The 21,494-nt window shown below is 37.2% G+C and overlaps 1 protein-coding gene across 4 annotated transcripts in view; it reads right to left on the minus strand.

Annotated features, from left to right (window-relative positions):
* The window catches only part of LOC149800795 (protein madd-4-like), a 155,195-nt gene that overhangs the window by 78,688 nt on the left and 55,013 nt on the right, over nt 1-21,494 (minus strand). For all 4 annotated transcript variants that reach the window (XM_089954786.1, XM_089954787.1, XM_089954784.1 and 1 more), the window contains exon 2: nt 17,485-17,655. In XM_089954786.1, the coding sequence (XP_089810912.1) occupies nt 17,485-17,655 (171 nt within the window). The remainder of the gene's footprint in view (nt 1-17,484; nt 17,656-21,494) is intronic.

Below are 21,494 nucleotides of genomic sequence, written 5' to 3' on the forward strand. Positions count from 1 at the left end.
ATTTTTCCGTAATTCATAAGTCTGCATGCAATATCTTTGATTGGTACGGAAATTCTGAAAGGAAAAGCAAACCTTAAATGCATGATTTTTTAAAGTTTAAGAATTTGTTTTCAAACATTTACAGAACGAATATCCAAACGTTTTGTTTATTCATCCTTTTTCTGCAACAATTATGAAAATTCCGCATGCTGCGGAAAACTCTGTGCATGGTGGTCAGTCTGCTTCCATATCAGTATTTATGGCATCAAAATGTAAATCATGGGAAGTTTTTTTTTGTTTGTTTTGTTTTGTTGTTTTTTTTTAGATAGCAATACCACCCCCCACCAACCGGCTTAACAAACCAGCTTTGGGAATTTAGAAAAGTGAAAACCCGAATACAGCTGGTTGTTTCAAAGTAGTTTATGTATACGGTAATTTGACAAAAGGGATCATTTTTATAATTTAGAAGAAAAAACACGGCTGCTTAAGGCAGGTGGTCCTTACTGAATGTGACCTTCAAGGCAGGTTTGACTGTATACGAAGAGAGTGCTTACCAAATACTACGTATGCTGACTCCATTTTTATCTACTGCAAAAAGAATACATTTCTGATCTGATTACCCTGACGCACATACATGTGTACCGCATGAATTGTTTTTGAAGGCTTTGTAGAAAGTCGCCATTACACCTAGTGTCAGCAATTGTTGTGTGTGTGTGTGTGTGTGTGTGTGTGTGTGTGTGTGTGCGAGAGTCAACCTGTCACAAATAGCCTATGTCCCAATCACTTCGAACATGTTTACGCTTACATCTGCAACGAGAGTGACGAACTCCAACACCAGCCACCTCCCACAGGATAAATATATTATCTACCGCGGTGGGATCAAATTTTGCAATGAGGTTAAATTTCCAAGTTTCTTTGTCAGTATAAACGATAGCATGACAATCAAATGGTTTGTGTATTTAAGTCTTTTTGACCTTAATTAATGCCTGGAGTTTTACGACTTTAATAGTCGATGTCCTATCGGTGACACTTCTGGCACCGATTTATTTACATTGATAAGCGATATGTCATCGTCAAGTGTGGCCATTGAAAATGGGCCCTAAAGTAAAACTCAATATTCTACCCTCTCAAGCTTGTCTACCTTGAATGACACGAGTGACAGGTCACGTTTTGTAAATATCTCATAAACTTTACAGAACAGGCCCCGATTTCATCAAATTTCTCCAAGATGTTCCTCGTATTGAGATTTTACATTATCTCTCTTGAGATACATTTTACCATATTAGCTTTTTAGTCAAATGCAGAATTAGTAAAAAGGATGAAAAATAAAGTTTTAGTTTTAAATAGGAACACCAACACACGGTATTATAATTGATTTTTAATCTTTGTTACCTGTTGAATATTCAATTAACAAAATTGTTGTTGCCATCAAAGCATTAAGAAGGACTGTACAAATATCAGTGGAGTATGAAAATAAATATGAGATGTTTAGCGAAAATGGAACCGGAAATGGCTACATCTTAACCATAGGCGACCTCAATAACCAGCGGGGTGTTGAGGATAGGGGGTTTGTGTTGAGGGTGTGAATCGGGAATTGTGGAAATGTCTGTAGTAGAGTTGACTAGTGTTTACTTATCACAACCATTAAAATGCTCTCTCTCTCTCTCTCCCTCTCTCTCAACCCCATCCATCCCCTTCATTTACGACCAGTACATACCTTAAATCTTTTGTGTTTAGTTGATAAACCAATGAAAATATTCTTGGTACACAGATCTAAAATTAAAGCAGTTTGAAACTCCAAAGGGTAGACATATCCCCTGTGTGACCTCGGATTACCGTTCTTTAACTGCATCCAGTCAAGGAATATACTGCACGGACAAAGGGTATACATATCCCCTGTGTGACCTCGGATTACCGTTCTTTAACTGCATCCAGTCAAGGAATATACTGCACGGACAAAGGGTATACATATCCCCTGTGTGACCTCGGATTACCGTTCTTTAACTGCATCCAGTCAAGGAATATACTGCACGGACAAAGGGTATACATATCCCCTGTGTGACCTCGGATTACCGTTCTTTGACTGCATTATGACTGATTCGTAGCATGTTTCGGCAATCAGCTGGTTCACAAGATGTGACTCCTAGGCCTGTTTCAGGTATTCGGCTGGTTCACACGATGTGATTTGTAGCATGTTTCAAGCAATCAGCTTGTTCACACCATGTGACTCGTAGGCCTGTTTCAGGTATTCAACTGGTTCATACGATGTGTATCGTAACCTGTTTCAGGCAATCAGCTGGTTCACACGATGTGATTCGTAGCATGTTAATAGCAATCAGCTGGTTCACACGATGTGATTCGTAGCATGTGTGAAAGAATATGCTGCTTGGCTTACTGTTTCAACCAGCCCAGTCATCGGTTTATCCTGGGTTCTATTTCTGAATCGGAGTGTACGGGTGTTAATGGTGGCTCCGGTTTCCTCAACGTCAAAAAGACCACCACCTCAAACTCCACCTGGGCCATCTAAGTGCCCAACTGTACCTAAAGTAGATCTTGTAGATAGAGCGCTCAAATGACTAAATGTAGTCAACACAACTTGTCCGAACGTCTGTACCGCTGGCATCAAGAATGTTAAAGACACATGTTTTAATTCTCTTGTAGTATGAGAGCTTTGATTGTGCAGGAGATGACACAATTGCTTTGCATTTCTGCCGTCTAAGGTTCGCCAGTCGGTGATGACATGTGCAAAGTATCGTTGTCTCCCATTAAAGTCGTTTATTTTTATCTTTTGACGCCAAGTTCTGACATAATGCTGACCTCTACCGCCAAGAACACTTAGTTCTAAGTACTTTATTACATTCACTGAAATATTTCTTTTTAAATATGTCCCTTAAAAAGTAGTTTATACAAATATTAGTTAAATATATTTGAAACAACATTCAACTGTATATAACAGCGACTCGGCCGATGAAGCTAGACACAGCCTACAATAGAGCCCAAAGCGGGTTTGAAATGGTTTTATTTTATCGGCTATTATCATGTCAAGGAAATGGGAGCTAAGTGTCCTTCCCAAGGACACGCCGACTCGGGCTGGCCTGGGAGGGTATCGAACCCAAACCCTTGGTTTACGAGTTTGACGCACTACCCATTGTGCTACCGCGGCTCCCCAGTTTGACATGATCTGTGTATTTATTTTAAAATCGATTGTTGAACAAATTTTGACATAATATATTCAATTTTCCAACAACTCATCGAAAATACTTTTGACGGATTACGTGCTGGTGTACGGATTTTAACATTTTGTTCTGGTGGAGGAGATTATCACCGAGCTTAGATGGTCCGTAACCTGTAAACAGTAAGTTCGAAATAAACGGAATATCACTGTACACAGACTCCTCAAATCAAATAAGTTCGAAATAAATGGAATATCACTGTACACAGACTCCTCAAATCAGATAAGTTCGAAATAAATGGAATATTACCGCTCCGGTGGCCTAGTTTTTAGAGCGTCCTTCTCGGAAGCGGGTGGTCGTGGGTTCGATCCCTGGCCGAGTCATACCAAAGACTTACAAACATGGTACAACAGCTGCCTCGCTTGGCGCTCAGCATTAATAGGTTAGTGTTAGGACTGGTCGGCCTGGTGTCGGGATAATGTGACTGGGTGGGACATCATGCTACATGTCTGTGGCATGATGCCTCAGTACTGGACATCACTATAAACTGCCACACTGCAGATATGGTAGCGATATGACTGAAAAATCGTTAAAGCTACGTTAAAAATCCTAATCACACACACACACACACACACATGGAATATCGCTGTACACAGTCTCCTCAAATCAGATAAATTCGAAATAAATGGAATACCACTGTACACAGTCTCTTCAAATGAGATAAATTCGAAATAAATGGAATATCACTGTACACAGACTTCTCAAATAAGTTCAAAATAAATGGAATATCACTGTACGCAGACTCCTCAAATGAGATAAGTTCAAAATAAATGGAATATCACTGTACACAGACTCCATAAATGAGATAAGTTCAAATTAAATGGAATTTCACTGTACACAGACTCCTCAAATCAGATAAGTTCAAAATAAATGGAATATCGCTGTACACAGACTCCTCAAATGAGATAAGTTCAAAATAAATGGAATATTACTGTACACAGACTCCTCAGATCAGATCAATATCAACAAGATGTTTATTTCTAGTATAAACCAGGAGTCAACGTAATTTTGTTTTTCCTCTGGTAATGGATATTACTGAGTAAATTCAATTAACCAAGGTGATACAATGTTTTGTCCAGCTTTATTAAAATGAAATGTGTTTTTTTTAAAGGAGAAAACTTGATTACGATTCTAGACATGAACAGAAGAGACTAACTCCTTTATAATGACTCAGAGACCAAGTATTTGTACTATTTAACCCTACGTATGAACATCCCCAAAATTAATTATTTGCGATATTTCCTCTCTACAGATAATAAGTCTGACATTATAAGCACAGTCAAGTTCCACCTTTGGATATTGGACTAGTGTGCAGATGCCAACATTGTTTTAAATATTTACTAGGAGGTACAACTGACGCGGATTGCTGACCTAGCACTGCACAATTACTACGGAATGACTGTTTCATGCAGTCCACAGATTCATTCCATTCGCAGTACCGCTGCGTTCAGACGATACAGAAATTTACCTCTGACAGGCAACGAGCTTCCCATTACTATTAAGCCGCTAATTTATGACTGGGTCATGCCATTTTAAATACGCCAGCAAGTAAAAAGTAAGTATATATATATATATATATATATATATATATATATATATATATATATATATATATATATATATATATACACACACACACAGACATATTCATTGTTTGTTTAAAATAACGTTGCTCTGTTGAATCAGATGATAGTCGTATACTATCGCCAGTGATAATGCAAATATAGTGACCACAGTCACAAGAAGAATCCCGACTAAAACCTTAAATACTTGCACGTCTCCAAAACTTCGGGACAAGGAGTGATATGCATACATAGTATTTTCGTCCCTGAACACATCACTATATGACATGTAACTAAAATTTGACATGTACAGAATAACACATATAGTGATTAGACAATATCATCAATTACCTTAAGTGGAGGAAAGTTATAGAAAATAATTTGTTTTTATTCAAGCACGATCGTTTGCACGTGTTCAGACAGTCCCGTGGCTTTGGTGCAAATCCGTTATTTTTCTTCACTGCGATTTTCTCTTTAGTGCCTAAATAACAGGAAGATCTGATTGCATTGATTATCATTCATTGTCATCCAAGATTATCAACGATTATACCAATATTCTGCATTTTGGACAGTATGTTATTCAATAAAACTGTAGCAGTTAACATCCTAAACATTACCTAAATTATAAACCAATGAAATATGTTTTTATACTAATTCAGAAGCAGAGGGTCCGCATTCTTTTTGTCGTAGGGGGAGTCTCCTTTGAGGCAAGGAAAACTTTAAGAGAAGAGGGGCGGCCATAATTCTATGCGTTCATAATATTCAAATTTTAGAGAATATCGCCCGTTTATTTGCTCCAGTACCATCGCTAATTAAAACGAGAAACAATTCTTGTCTTTTGATTATAATGTAGTCATTCGGAAATTGTTAATTTGTGATCTAGATGAAAGATCTTGAATGAAGCTAAACTGGTTATAATAAACTAAACAAGAGTCCCTCGAAGGGACTGACGCTCTAATGGCTGAAAATATTTTCCAGGAATTCAAAATATGATCATTTTCCCCCATGTAACTGAGGACTATTGAAACCATCTCTAATAATGTTCAACGATAACAAAGATGACAAAATAGCTGACTGCTATAGTGGATATATTGGATTTCGGTTTGACATCATTTTCTTGTAGGACCAACAAGGTATCATAATCAGTCTTCTGATGGAAATCTCGTGATATGACGTTTCGTTTTGGGGGAGTAACGATAAGAAGACTTGCAAGATGGATGTCATGGTGACCTTGTTCCACTTCACAATGGCACCATTTCTATTTCAAATTAACTAGACATCATGAAAAGCACAATGTTAATATGATCAGCCATCTTGACGAAGTGGTGATTACAACATCTTCAAGAAGGCAAATGTGGCAGTCATATTAGATTAGGATTGGCATTACTTTCACTTAAGACGAATTAGACATTATAAGAAGTCTTTGAAAGGAAACCCCATGCTGATATGACTATTGATTCAGGAGAAATAGTGATACTATGCTTTTAAAGATGACCACTTTGATAGACATATTGAATGCCTGCAGGGCATAATTTTCATTCAACACCAACTAGATATCTTAAGAAGTTCTTTATTTTTTTTACAAAATCCAGGTTGATACGGCCATCTGTTCAGGAGGAGCAGTGATCACACTATTTTCAAGGTGGCCGCTGTACCAGCCATATTGGGCACCAGTGTCATTTAGGACCAACTAGATATCATAATAGGTCTTGTGGCGAAAACCCATGGCAATATTACATTCACTCAGGCGGAGTATCGATAACAAGATTTTCAAGGTAGCCGCTGCGGCAGCCACATTGGACATCAAAAGGACACCATTATCATTGATAACCAATCGTTATAAGAAAGTCTTGTGAAAATCTCATGGCATAATCGCTTTTCATTCATAAGGAGTAGCGATAACACGATTTTCTAGGTGGCGGCTGTAGTACCCATATTGGAAATCAGATCGGCACTACTTTCATTCAACCGACAATCATAAGTCCTATAATCAAAACCTATATGACAGCCATATTGTACATCAGATCGGAACCATTTTCATTTAGGGCATAAGAAGTGTTATAGGACTAATTAGGCCATGGGTTTAATGAGTACGTAACGTTCCATGGCAATCCTCCGAGTAGTTTAGGAGGAGTAGCGATAGCAAACTTGTGCAAACAGACGGATGGACGACTGACGATAGACAACAGGCCATCCCGTAAACTCTGCTTGTCTATGACCACAAGGCTAATAAACTGATCCCTTGCAGAATATTGGCATTTTTCACTCTAAACCATGATGGATATAGGTTCTAGAAAACATAGAGGTCTAACACTTTGCAGCTATAGTTCAAGGGAAACCAAGATAGGAGTTTGTCCGGCCAGTTTGATTTCATCGACGTAACCTTTAAAACAACTCATAACAAAGTACCAAGCATTAACTTATTGGAGAAAAGTTTAACATATCGTCTCCAACAAAAACCAAAACACATAGAAAACAAACTAGAATTGCTGGACATACGTGTTTTTGCGTTGCAGTACTGACAGATAATTATTGACACTTTTGTAACAAAATATAAACGAAAAGGTAATGCAAATTCTAGTATAATTATAGTGCTGAGCATGACTACAATCTCTCATGCGACATTTCTAATGTAAGCATTGGAATATTTGTGATAATCTTTGCTTTTATTTGATTCGCTGCAGTTATAAAATGATGGGAATGGTGTTAACTTACATTAACTTCTGCAAAATTGCATAAATGTGGCCGCCTTTTGGTAAATTTCCATAAATGCTTCATGTGGAGCAAAGGTAATTAGCTAAAAGTTGTTGGTTCATTATTAATTTTGAGCACATGCTCACAAATTGGTATTTCCTGTTAGGTGTATTCCAAATTAATTTTTTTGTGGCCAAATTCACGAGCTTACAGGAATAGAACAGTACACGAGCAAAATAATTAATGTATGTCTGTATATGTGTATGTGAAAGGAATGTTTCTGTAAGAAAAAGGAAGAAGATTGTCTAGTCAAAAATAATATATTCATGAAAGTGTTACGGCAAATTACTGACACTCTCTAACCCGATTCAGAATATCGAATTAACTGCCTGTAACGCGTCATTCAGCAACGTCACGATTCAAGGTCACGTTCTTGTTTCCACCCACAACAGAATTCGCTTCTAAATATGGACTTACATATACAAGTCCGTCTGCTTAATTTGGAAGCCCCTTTGCCAATGTGTTAAATTAACTAACGGTCACGCATTGGACGAATAGTTTTATTTTTATGTATTGACCTTAAGGATATCCACCTTTTGTAAAATAAATGCAGCTGTATATAGTAGTATATCTATTTTTCTAGCAGATATACACAAATATGTCACGAGTGAAATGGACACAATGCATTGTCATGAGTGAAATAGACACATTGCATTGTCATGAGTCAAATGGACACATTGCATTGTCATGAGTGAAATAGACACACTGCATTCTCATGAGTGAAATAGACACATTGCAATGTCATGAGTGAAATAGACACAAATGCATTGTCATGAGTGAAATGGGCACATTGCATTGTCATGAGTGAAACAGACACATTGTATTGTCATGAGTGAAATAGACACATCGTATTGTTATGAGTGAAATAGTCACATTGTATTGTTGAGTGAAATAGACACATTGCATTGTCATGAGTCAAATGGACACACTGCATTGTCACGCGTCAAATAGACACCTTGCACTGTCATGAGTCACATGGACACATTGCATTGTCATGAGTGAAACAGACACATTCCATTGTCATGAGTAAAATGGAGACACTGCATTGCCATGAGTGAAATAGACACATTGCATTGTCATGAGTGAAATGGACAGTGTATTGTCATGAGTGAAATGGACAGTTTGTATTGTCATGAGTGAAATAGACACACTGCATTGTCATGAGTGAAATAGACACATTGCATTGTCATGAGTCAAATGGACAATTTGTATTGTCATGAGTGAAATAGACACACTGCATTTTCATGAGTAAAATGGAGACACTGCATTGCCATGAGGGAAATAGACACATTGCATTGTCATCAGTGAAATAGACAAATTGCATTGTCATGAGTCAAATGGACAGTTTGTATTGTCATGAGTGAAATAGACACACTGCATTGTCATGAGTCAATTGGCACATTGAATTGTCATGAGTGAAACAGACACATTATATTGTCATGAGTGAAATAGACACATTGTATTGTTGAGTGAAATAGACACATTGCATTGTCATGAGTGAAATAGACACACTGCATTGTCATGAGTGAAATAGACACACTGCATTGTCAGTAGTCAAAAGGACACAATGTCATGAGTCAAATAGACAATTTGCATTGTCATGAGTCAAATAGACACTTTGCATTGTCATGAGTCAAATAGATACACTGCATTGTCATGAGTCAAATAGACACAATGCATTGTCATGAGTGAAATAGACACACTGCATTGTCATGAGTCAAATGGACACATTGCATTGTCATGAGTGGCGAAGTATATTGCAGTCAATTTGCATGGATGTTTCTCCATTCTGTGCCAATGTGATTAACAGGAGATTAGCTACATCTATAGAAAAAGCTATAAATTTTAATATAATTTTGGGACAGTGATGTTTTTCAAATTTAGCGTTTAAATATCATGCATTAATATGTGTATTTTGGCAAAATAATGAATGTGTTCGTACGAAAATGAAAAGCCATTTTTATTTTCGTTACGACATTTCATGCACCGACTGATATGATGGAGCGCCTAGACCTAATGTAAAAACATCACAGAAAGGTTGAGCCAGACAGACAGACAACAGAGCGTAATGTGTTTAAACAACAGATTTTAATGATTGTGACTTTATTTGTAACGATTTTCGTTTTTTAATTTGATTATTTCTACATTCAAACGTGAATATTTGTGTGGCCTTTGCGAGATCGAATTCTAGTTCGATAGCAAACGTTGTATCACATTTTCGACTGTCACCTATTTTCGGTTTACAGTCAATACTACTCAAAGCCCAATAAATACATTGTTTTCAAACACGATTGTAGTGAGTGTTAAAACCCTACTTCAAGAGGGAAGGAAAGAAAAAAAGAAGAATTAGAAGAAGAAGAAGAAAAATAAAAAATAAACGATATAGGCCTTCATATGGAAATACGTGTTTTAATTATATATATATATATATATATATATATATATATATATATATATATATATATATATATATATATATATATATATATATATATATATATATATATATATATATATTAGGGCAGATATATTTCCTAACTGGGGAAAAAGTAGTTCCAAAAATCAAAAACGCCACTGCAACGATAAAAGTGGTATCGACACTGAGACGAAATTTTTTTTCTTCCACGTATATTTCAGTATCTTATTATAACATATATAATAAGACGTGGCTGTTGCATTATTCACCGCCAAAAATTCCGACTGACTGCCAAAAAATCTGATTCGTTTGTACAAATTTTAAGAGCATTTGTGCCTTTATGCTATTGTCGAGATAAAAACCCACAAAAGGTATACTTGAAACACAACAGTTTCAACATTTACTAATCGGCGAGATAAAATCCCATATACCATATAACTGCTTGTAACTATACGGCTGTATAAGATGAATGACACTTCCATACAAAAATTGTCTCACTCTATTAGCGATAATACTTCGCTGGTAAATATAAAAATCTCGTAACTTACAGGATTGTCTTTACCTGATTTTGTGTAGTGAAACCTAAAGTATATACCGTACAATACATTTTGTGGGGCGAAATTATTTGAAAAACGTTTCAAGCATTTATTCCAGGATACAGTCTTTCAGATTTAGTCCAATCTTCTTAAGCAGGTTTGGAAAGAAAAGTAGTTTAAAAGATTATCTATGATTGCAACGTAGTCCACATTTAATGGCAAATTGGTATCGTCATTCGTACAAAGAAAGCTTCATATTAGATGGATTTTGTCTCACTTTAGCCAGCTTCTGAGTAACAGTTTTTTTTTTTGTTTTTTTTTTATAGAAGAAATCATTTCAATGTTTTTATATTTTTAGTATTGGTGGCCATAACTGGACTGAAATATTTACAGAACCTTAAATAACGTTTTTATGTCGGTATGCTCTGCAACATTTGATTGGATGGCTTTTGAGAAGAAGTTGAAAATAGCAACTGTTGAGAGCGACACAGGGGAGACTATTCACGCAGGACCATACCATGACTTCACTTGAATTTATATCCAGGTTAGTTAATTAAGCCAGGTGAGCAAAAAACAAAGATATTCTTTGAAAAAGTCATTTGTGTATTGTACATGCATGGAAATTTAAAAGATCTCGTCGTTAACACCGTCATCGTCGTCATCGTAGTAGTATCAGTAGCAACAGTACCAAGGAGAAGACTGGAACGCTTGTTTCTAATGCAAAAAGAACCATCAAGGAACCAATATACATGCATTTTTATTATTGATGTGAACTGTTCACGACTGACAATGTTGATTGTCATTGAAACAGCTAGGCTTATAAAAGAAGTATATAGTTAATTAAGCATATCAATCAACTGTGAACAGTGATCACCAACAAAAATACTCCCCTGAAAACCCTGTCGATATGTCTGCCTCCCCAGTCAACATGAACTTTATTGTTCTCGATATATACTACGACTGATATCCTATGAATGATATATCACGAATGATATACATCGACTGATATACTACGACTGATTTACCACGACTGACATACTACGATTGATATATCACGACTGATATACCACGACTGATATCCTATGAATGATATATCACGACTGACATACTACGACTGATATACCACGACTGATATACTACGAATGATATACCACGAATGATATACTACGACTGATTTACCACGACTGACATACTACGACTGATATACTACGACTGATATACCACAACTGATATATTACAACTGTACTACATAATGAACATATCAAAAAAATTATAATCCACGCAAGACTGCTGAACTCCAGTAAAAGGCAACGAGAATAATTCTGAATGTAGCTATTTTGGCTTGAACCGGTTTTTTTTTCTCGAGTCTACAATGTTCACCAACATACAAACGCAATCTAAATTTTAAATGAATAACCTCATTAAAGTCACTAAAAAACCTTTTCCTAGATTACCACTAACAACAAACTTCAGATGTTAAGAACTAACCATTTCGAAAACTCGCTGTATCAGCACTTACCATTTGGAATTCCCTACTCATGTCAATACGTAATTCAAATGCCATTGCTTCGTTTCAATCTTCGTTATAGAAATTCCTTCTTGACCAGTTTCAGTGATACGTTAAAGTCTCCCACTACAAATTTGTATAATTGTATCCAGTGTGTAAGTATGCAGGTAACTGTTCACGCGAGTGTTATTAGAAATTATTTGTAATTGAATGTACATTCAAAAATCAACTGTGTATTTTCTTCTACATACGTATGTCCATACAGGATGCACGACAAGTTTCATTAACGACCAGCTAGGTATCATAAGATGTCTAATTGTTGTTGTTGTTGTTGTTGTTGTAGGGTTTAACACCATTTTTCAGCACACGATAGGCTATACATGGCGGCCAGTATTAATGGTGTAGAAAGAACCCGGGAAAACCCCGGAAAGAACCACCGACCCACGAGAAGCTACTGGCAAGCTTTCTCACATACCCACATTGGCTCAATCCGAGACTCGAACCCACGCAGACAGAGGTGAGATGGCAGTGATCCGTAACGGAGAGCGCTTTAGACCAGTCGGACACTCGGGACCCCGGTAAGATGTCTAATAGTGAAAACCTAATGTTGATACAGCTCTCCATTTGGAAGGAGTAGAAATATTATTTTCAAGATATGACTTCCATTGAGGAGGAGCAGCAATAACATGATTTTTTAAGATGGCCGCTGTGTTGGCCATATTGGACTTCAGATCGGCAACATTTTCATTAAATACCAGCTGGATATCATAAGTAGTATTCTGGTGAAAACTCCATGTCAATATGCTTTTCGATTCAGATATAATAAGATTTTAATATGGCTGCCGTGATGGCCATATTGGATAAAAGATGGCACAATTTTTATTAAGGCCCATGTACACATCATAAGAAATCTTTTAGTGAAAACCCCAGGCTGATATGACCCTCCATGTAGAAGGATCAGTATGATTTAGATGTCAGATCGGTACCATTTTGTAGGACAAACTAGACTTAATTAGTCGTCTTTTAGTGAAAATCCCATGTTGATTTGACCATCCATTCATGAGTAGCTATTACAAGATGGGTGCCGTGGCAGCCATAGTGGATCTCAGATCGGGACCATTTTCATTTGAGACCACTATACAATATACGAAGTCTTTTAGTAAAAACCACATGTTGATATGTCTATCCATTCAGGAGGTATGGTGATGACACGATTTTTAAGATGGCTGCTGTGTCGGCCATACTGGATGTCCAGTAGAGATAATAACTTGTAAATATGTTTAGTACCACGTAACAGATGGGTTTCTTTCACCAAATCTCTTAACCTCGTATTATTATTATTATTATTATTATTATTATTATTATTATTATTATTATTAACTATGGCTATGGCTATTCCAAGTTTGTCATGTTTGTCGTTTGTTTGCTTACTTTTGAGACCCATGAACACACAGCAGCTGACGTTCGGATTATGAGATAAACTAATAAGTGTCTATTCTAAAGAGAAAATATGCAAATACAGCATGGACGTCTGTTGTGTGAATTATCCATAATAAAATTAGAAAAGACTATCTGCTGCTTGACAAACAAAAATTGTACCATCCATTCATTAACCTGTATATCCATCCATCTACTCTATCGCTCATACCTTTCTACCTACACATACCTACATACATGTATACACAAACACGCACGCATGCATTCATACAAACATAGATACATGCATTATACTCCGTTAACTTTTCTTTGTCAGAATGGTGCAGTAATTACTTCTCCTACTATACTGCTTCATACTACACGACACGCGTGACTAAAAATAGTATCGTCTACTTGGAACTATGTTTAATTGTAAACAAATAATGTTCCATTAAGTAGCAGACGCCGAAACTTTTGATTATTAGATTTCCATTTGAAAGCAGAGATGATAAAGTTGACGGATGTGGATGAGTTAAATGAGTCACAAAAGAACTTTCATCCTAGCAAACGACTGAACGTGATAAACATAATTTCTACAACAAACTTGAGACAATCAGTATTGCAAAATACCATTCTGATCATTTAAACACTTATTTAGAAGAAATGTTCGTAACTATTCGCAAACTGAATGGTTCAGCTTTAAGCCTTTGTTCTCTCGGGCCTATACAACTATCTCATCTCCCTCGTTTACCTGCAATTTTACAAGTCGGTTAAAACAACTAAATTCGAAAACAAAAACAACTGAAGAAGGCGGGTTTTTGCAGAAGCAGAAAAGAAGCATTATTTCCGCTGGCAAAACGTGCTGTCACAGCCCAGCTACTTGGTAATTGTTTCCCTGATTCACTGTATTGAGCAAATGTTCGGATTTGGATTAGCGCAACAAGTTATAGGTCATGTAAATATTTGGGGTCCCTCCAACAAAGAGCAAGTGTTAGGGCATAAACCAATCTAACTACAATCAGATCTCCACCGGTTAGGGGACATGTTCTGCTGACCTTTGAATTATCCAGTGGAAATGCAGCTTTCAGGAATCTGAAACTGAATCAAAGCGTTCGGCATACATTGATGTTCTTCAGCCACACAGCACAGTCCCCCAAACGCGAAGATATACGACTTCATCTGATTGGAAAATTAGCCATTATGGTAACAACATGGGTCACCACAGCATGACACTTAAGTGATCGCTTTCAGATCTTCACGGAGGACAGTGGAGATCTGATTTTATTCGGTTTGGGGAATAAACATATGTCATCTAAAGATGGTAATATTAATGGTAATACATATACTTACCTTTCTACAAGTTGAACTTTTTTCAGAATGTAATTTCTTAGTTATTTATGCTAATCAGAATTATATGGGTTCCAAAATTTGGTCCACATCGTGAAACTCTGTTGTTATTTCGACCACATGTCCAACAGAAATCACATTATCTTTACTGCACTAAAAACGAAATGAAGATGATATTCCCAAGCGTATAATATTTAATCCTGTGGGGTTGTTTGTTGAGATTTTCAATTAAAAGAATTCAATTATTTCCAACATTATGATTCCAAATTACCAAAGACAGAACAGAAACACGTACAGCTGTATCAAGGCCAGTCTCTCTAGTCCCATATACATCGTACGCCATACGGAATTGACCCAGCTAATAAACCCATTCCATCACAACTAGTCAAATAGATTTTAGCTGGATCGACAAACAACATTTTTTTCTCTATTCCAGACCAACTAGTAAAGATGTTTCAAGGCGCATACATTCACAGTATTACTCTAAATTTAAATTTTAAGTAGAACAAAACGAGATTTTTTTTAAAAAAATGACGAGGCACGCGATACGCTACCAAGTTCAAAGGTCGCTGGGCAGTGCTATGTGCGCATGAATGATGTTAACTGTGAAATGAAGTTCCTGCAGTTGAGTGTTTTCAGCATAAATTCAACTACTTTGTTTCTTTTAGCGTGTTCTTTTTACTATTCAGTCCTAGGTTGAAAAGCGAAATAAGTATATACTAAAAAGGTTACTGCATTCATATGGGAAAATATGCACTCGTTTTATTCCGAGTAGTACTGCACTCTTAATTTCGTACAGGATACTAAGAAAAAGCTCGTTATATTTCCGATACAAATGCAATAACCTATAAATAAATTTATAAATGCGGACATAGAGTAATGATACTTGGGGAAGATGAAACTTAGAGTTGATGGTGGTGTAAATTTTGATGATGGAATAAAATACATCTACTACTTTTAGTAGTGGTAGACCTATTTTTAGTAGTGGTAGACCTATTTTTAGTAGTGGTAGACCTATTTTTAAGAGCGGTAGACCTATTTTAAGTAGCAATAGCAATATTAGAAGCAGCAACAGTAGTAGTACTTGTGGTGACGATGGTATGGTTATGATAATAGAAGTCATTGCAGCAGCAACAGCAAAAGCAACAGTAGTAGTACTATTAGTATAACAGTTACTGACTCATTTAGATGAACGGTGTTATCACTTAAAGAAGCGTTAATGTGCTATACATTACGGTAGTACACGAGATAACGACTGACATGTATTGCATACAATGCTAATGAAGCCATCAGGGAGTGTGTATTACAGCTAAGTACACATAATAAATGTGTGCCACATTTGCGCGGAGGGCTGTGTAAAATATTTTCATAGGCTATAGTAGTTTTTGCAAACAAGTCAAGGAGATAAGTCTGATTAAAGAAAGAAACTACACACAATCTTCAGCACAATTAGGAAAAATATATTTTGAAGACGTACCCTACACTGATTGACGAAACGTTTGTGAAAATTAAACAAGATTGCTTTAGGACACACCTATTTTTAGAGTGAAGTGTATGAGGTTCTAAATATACACTGTAGATAAGACTAGGATATTTCTTATAATAAAATACACAACAATAAACGTCATTAGATACTTAAAACATCAAGGACACAATTTTATTTTTTCAATCTGACAAAAAAAATAGAATTTAACTTTGTAAAATTTTGATCTAAGTGTTCTGGACTTCACTGGAATCCATAAGGATAAAATGTTGCTGTAACAGGAATGAAGAATAATAGCCTATATAAAAATTTACTAACAGCTCAAACAAAATCAATGGGAGATACGAGTGCATTGTTCAAAAACCCCAGCTCCACAGTTAATTTGCGTTGAACTTTCTCAGGGAAAAGGTGGAATCTCACTTTTTTACCGTTAAAATGTTAGGCCAGAAAAGTCTTTATTATACATTTTTGCGGAAGTGAATATTCTAAAACATTTTTTGCTGACGAAATGTTCAAATACTGAAATGGGTATAATTCAAAAACGTTTGTCACATACCTTTTTCGTGTAATAGGAACTCCTATTTCATTAAACATATACAGCTGTGATTTTATGAGTTGAACTTTAAGTAACGTTTTCTGTAACATTTTATCGTACCGTTCGCCTAATGTACCGTTTGCTTACCAATGTTTTTGTTCGGATCGTACTTTCGAGTTTTAGTTCCGTTATGTACTTTTTCGTGTGGATAGTTTTTCAATGGACCCTTTGTTTACATACCTCATATCGTTTTGTATCATTCATGACCATTCCCGGGTTTTCGCCGTCTATTATCTACTGCAACGAAAGCGTACCGTTTCTAATCGGTTGGGCACCGTTCCTTAATGTTGAATTTTCGTATCTTTTGGTCTTCGTGCCATTGCTGGCCGTTTGCGTTCTGAGCGGTACGCGTACCGTTTCAACGTCATACAATGCATCTTCAAGCCACTGATGCGTTGCATCGTGTTTTTCACATTATACTGAATTCTACTCAATCCTCCCCTAATCCCGCCTAATGGGGCGGAACAAATTATGTGTCCGCTGTGCATCTAGAAAGTAACCAGTGTTTTAAGTCTTATTCTTTGACGTTGTAGAATGAGAATAGAGATATTACGTACTCCCTCCCATCAACTTATGCACACAGGAATGGACTGACAAGAACATACGGTCCGCATGTTTTGTTCGAAAATCTTTTCAAGAAACAATAGCATGCCTACCTGGTTATTACAAGTTGTATACCGAATGCTCTCGCCCGAACAGCCGAACCGATAGATTCGACTCCGTAGACATCGTCTAGTCTGGTAGGCGGCACCACCTTCGCATGTTCGCGAGCACTCGCTCCATCCTGTCCACTTTGACCAGTAACTGGCAGATGCCACCATCAGGATCTGCAACGAAATACATGAGATGAGAGTAAGGAAACCGCTACATTCTTGAAACAAGAGTTCCTCAAAGGAATTAATGCTCTACTGGGCGAAATTTTGTTTAGGATATCATGACAAGATAGTTTCTTCCTTTTGATTATCGAGTGTTGAAACCGTCTCTGTTATTCTTTAGGGTTAATAAGATTTTAAAATAAGCCGCTGCGATACAAATATTAGGTGTTAGTTTGGCACCGTTTTTATTTATGATCAACTATACCATGGGATAAAGTTGTGTGTAAAGTTTCAAGGCAATTCTCTAAGCCATTAGCGTCAGAGCGTGGAATAAGGATTCCAAGCAGAATGAGAAAAATATACATACTTGTAATGTCAGAACTATCTCCAGAGATTCCACAGTTCACAGTGAAGCAACGTCGCGAAATGGAAGCATATTATCCTATCAAGATTCCTACGCGGATTAAGCGGGCTGATTGCACATACCATTGACACGGATGCTGTGCAAAAGCACGACAAACGGGAGTTTGAGTTATATAAACATAGTGGTGATTTACAAGATTATTGGGCAAATATCCTGACTGAACATGAGCCAGGTAAAGACACGGACAAAACTTCTTTCAAGATGCGTCCAGGAATAGTAATGACATTACAACGCTCTCGCACCTCCGGAGTTAAAGCAGATGTTGTTCTTGGTGTACATTTGACTGTGCTACGTAACCGTGAAAAAAATAATGGATTAAAAAACGCTAACCAGTGGATTCATGGTGATCCACTTATGAGCTTGAACCGTAAAGACACCGATGTTATCAATTATGAAATCGGCAAAGGCTGTGAAAATGCTCTCGAGACGTTAGAAAATACACAAAAGTACGATCAGAATGAACTGTTCACAGGGGCATGGAAATTCAACTGCATATTTCGCCAAGCCAACCATTAACACGCCACGGGCAGCAGTGGTAAGTGTGAAAAATTATGACAATCGATGTTTAGAATGTGCGCTTGAGACTAATTTAGTACATACAAACCATATCGGGGTGAGCGTAAGTTTGGTATCGTTGAATTTGCTATACAAGTTAATGACATCAGTTAGTCTCAAAGGCTTAATCTTGATCTCGCCGTCAATGTATTTTTTGCAACAAATGTCATCAGCCGATTTGAATATCCATACACATATGCAGGTGATTTAGTAATAATTTGATATCATTGCACAGCATAGAGGCGTATTATCATTATATGTGAATAAATGATTTTCCGCAAATGTTCCAGTAAGTACGAGGGTAGGAAATTTCCATACATGCACTTAGCACTCAAAATCTGCAAGCGGACCATAACTTTTACTGCGGTGGCATCAGTGATAAGCCGCAGCGTACAATTATGGCTGAACCTGACAAGAATTTTTTTTAATTGACCGAGGTTCACCGGAAGATATAAGTTCCGTAGGTAATTTACGCAGACTTCAAAAGTTTGAACATTCTTGTGGACGGTCCTTATATCCTAACAAATACGACGCATTTTTTTAAATAAACACCATGCGGGTTTTTGCTACAATGTAATCAGACGTGATGAAGTAACTGGGCCACTAATATTGTATCGAAGCCAATACTCGGTTGATTCGTTTCTTAAATTGCTCGAGGGTACGGCGAAATGCATCAGATAGCAATCTCCAAGCCCGCAGACACGATAATAACCTATGATGCCACACGCCACTTCCATTTCTCTACGGACACTCATTGCTAGATCTGTGTGATAGGGTTTAGTGCCAAAGTACGTGATCACTGACACATTACTGGCATGTATAGAGGAGCTGTGTACAGTACATATATTCCACAGTTCTGAATTTACCAAATTAAAACAAAATTCCATGTGGTGATTCATTTCCTGCTTGGATATTATGGTCGTCCGATCATGCAAGGAGTAGCGCAACCTCCTACAACATGGAATAATACATGACATTTAAACTTGGACAGCTGCACTTCATTAACTCGATGCAGCTTTTAAATCCCAATCTCGACAAGATAGTCAGTAACCTTGCAGTGGGATCGAGCGATTGATTCAAAATCACTAGTCGATATGACCGCTAAGTCTAACATATTGATAACTAGGCAAGGAATGTACTCATACGAGAACATGACCGGATGAGAAATGTTTGACAAGACACAGTTGTCATCCATAAGCGCCTTTAGTTCAACTTTGACTCGGAGAAAATATTAACACTCAAACTGTAAACACGCAAACCAGGTCTGATCTGAGTTTAAGTGTAACCTCCTTGGGGAATATCATTATCAATACCTGCGAACAGATGTGCTTTACTCGCAGACCTATTTTGAAACTTTCCGAGACAGAGCCACGCAGATGTATAAGGTAGATCCAGTTCACTGTTTCTCATTCCCAGGAATGGGCCGAACTGCTTAACAGTCAAAGACTAATGTAAAACTAGAGCTTCTAACAGACATTGACCAGCATCTGTTTATTGAACGCGGAATCCGTGGCGGGATTTCTATGTTCAGCCATAGATACGTGGATGGGTATGACCCAAGCCTGCCAAATGGCTATATAACATACCTAAATACCGACAATCTTTATGAATGGCCAATGATCAGCCCATGCCTGTTTGTTTTTATATAAATCTATCGCTCATGTAAACATTTACAAGTATGACAATAACAGCGACATCTAGTACTTTTAAGAAGTCAACCTAGAGTACCCGAATGAGCTTCAAAAAGCCCATAAAAATTGTCCGCTTGCACCGGAAGCGCTGTCAGTGCCGCATGATTGGTTGTCCCCGTATCAGTGCGAGATTGTAAATGATACCGTGCGCAAGAATACAAGAATGGACAAAGCTAGTACCAAACCTGCGTCACAAACTCATCTCTGTTGTTCACACACGAAACCTCTGCAACTGGGGATCCGTAAATGTAAACTACACTGAGTGTTACAGTTTCGCTTTGGCGCTTGGATAATACTAACCATAGATTAGGGCCAACAACGATTTTAAAAAATACTTTCTTTTAAAACTAATGAACAATGCCGTATTCGTCAAGACTATGGAAAATCTTCGAAAACGGATCAGAGTAGACCTTGTCCAGGACAACGAGCAAGACTAGCTTCTAATAATTATTGTTGACCAGAGTTCGAATCCAGGAAGATCTTCAATGATGGACTTAATGCTATGCACGGTCATAAAAAAATATCGGAACTGAACTGACAAAGCTAATCTACATTGGCGCGTCTGTGTTGGACTTATATGAAATGCTCATTTGTTGCTTTTATTACGACACAATCAAACCGCGGTCAATACAACAATAAAGGTTATCTGCCAATGCATATCTCAACCGATGATGTGTATGTGGACATTGCGGAACCATATTTGATAAATGAATTATGCAAAAGCGAGTACCCCAAAACATCATCAACTGTTTAGCAAACACCAACAAAAATGTAGTGGAAAAAGGGAAGGATGAATATGTGGGCAAACTCATTGAATAACACGTAGGGCTTAAACCAAAACTATACTAGATCGTAGTTTGATCAGGCAAAAGCACCAAAAACGCAAAATAATCTCCAGCAAGACATGAACGTGTAATATCTTCAGCAACGACATAGATCAAATGTGATCCGGTCAAAGAAACATCGGATGGGTGTGTATTGTTGCACCAAAATGAGTTTGTTTGTTTCCGCTTGACAACAAACTGTGAATCTTTCTTGATGGAATCACTACTTACGCGTATGAGCAACCGCAGATTCCAAAATAAACCTTGACGGTTGTTTTGTGTGCGCGTAAACGATTTGCAATTCCTCTGACACATCTACTGGGAGGATTTGGTCCCGCAAAATGGTAACGTGCCGGT

Source organism: Sinohyriopsis cumingii, chromosome 4, assembly GCF_028554795.1.
Source record: "Sinohyriopsis cumingii isolate HCF-2022 chromosome 4, ASM2855479v2, whole genome shotgun sequence".
Classification (NCBI taxonomy): domain Eukaryota; kingdom Metazoa; phylum Mollusca; class Bivalvia; order Unionida; family Unionidae; genus Sinohyriopsis; species Sinohyriopsis cumingii.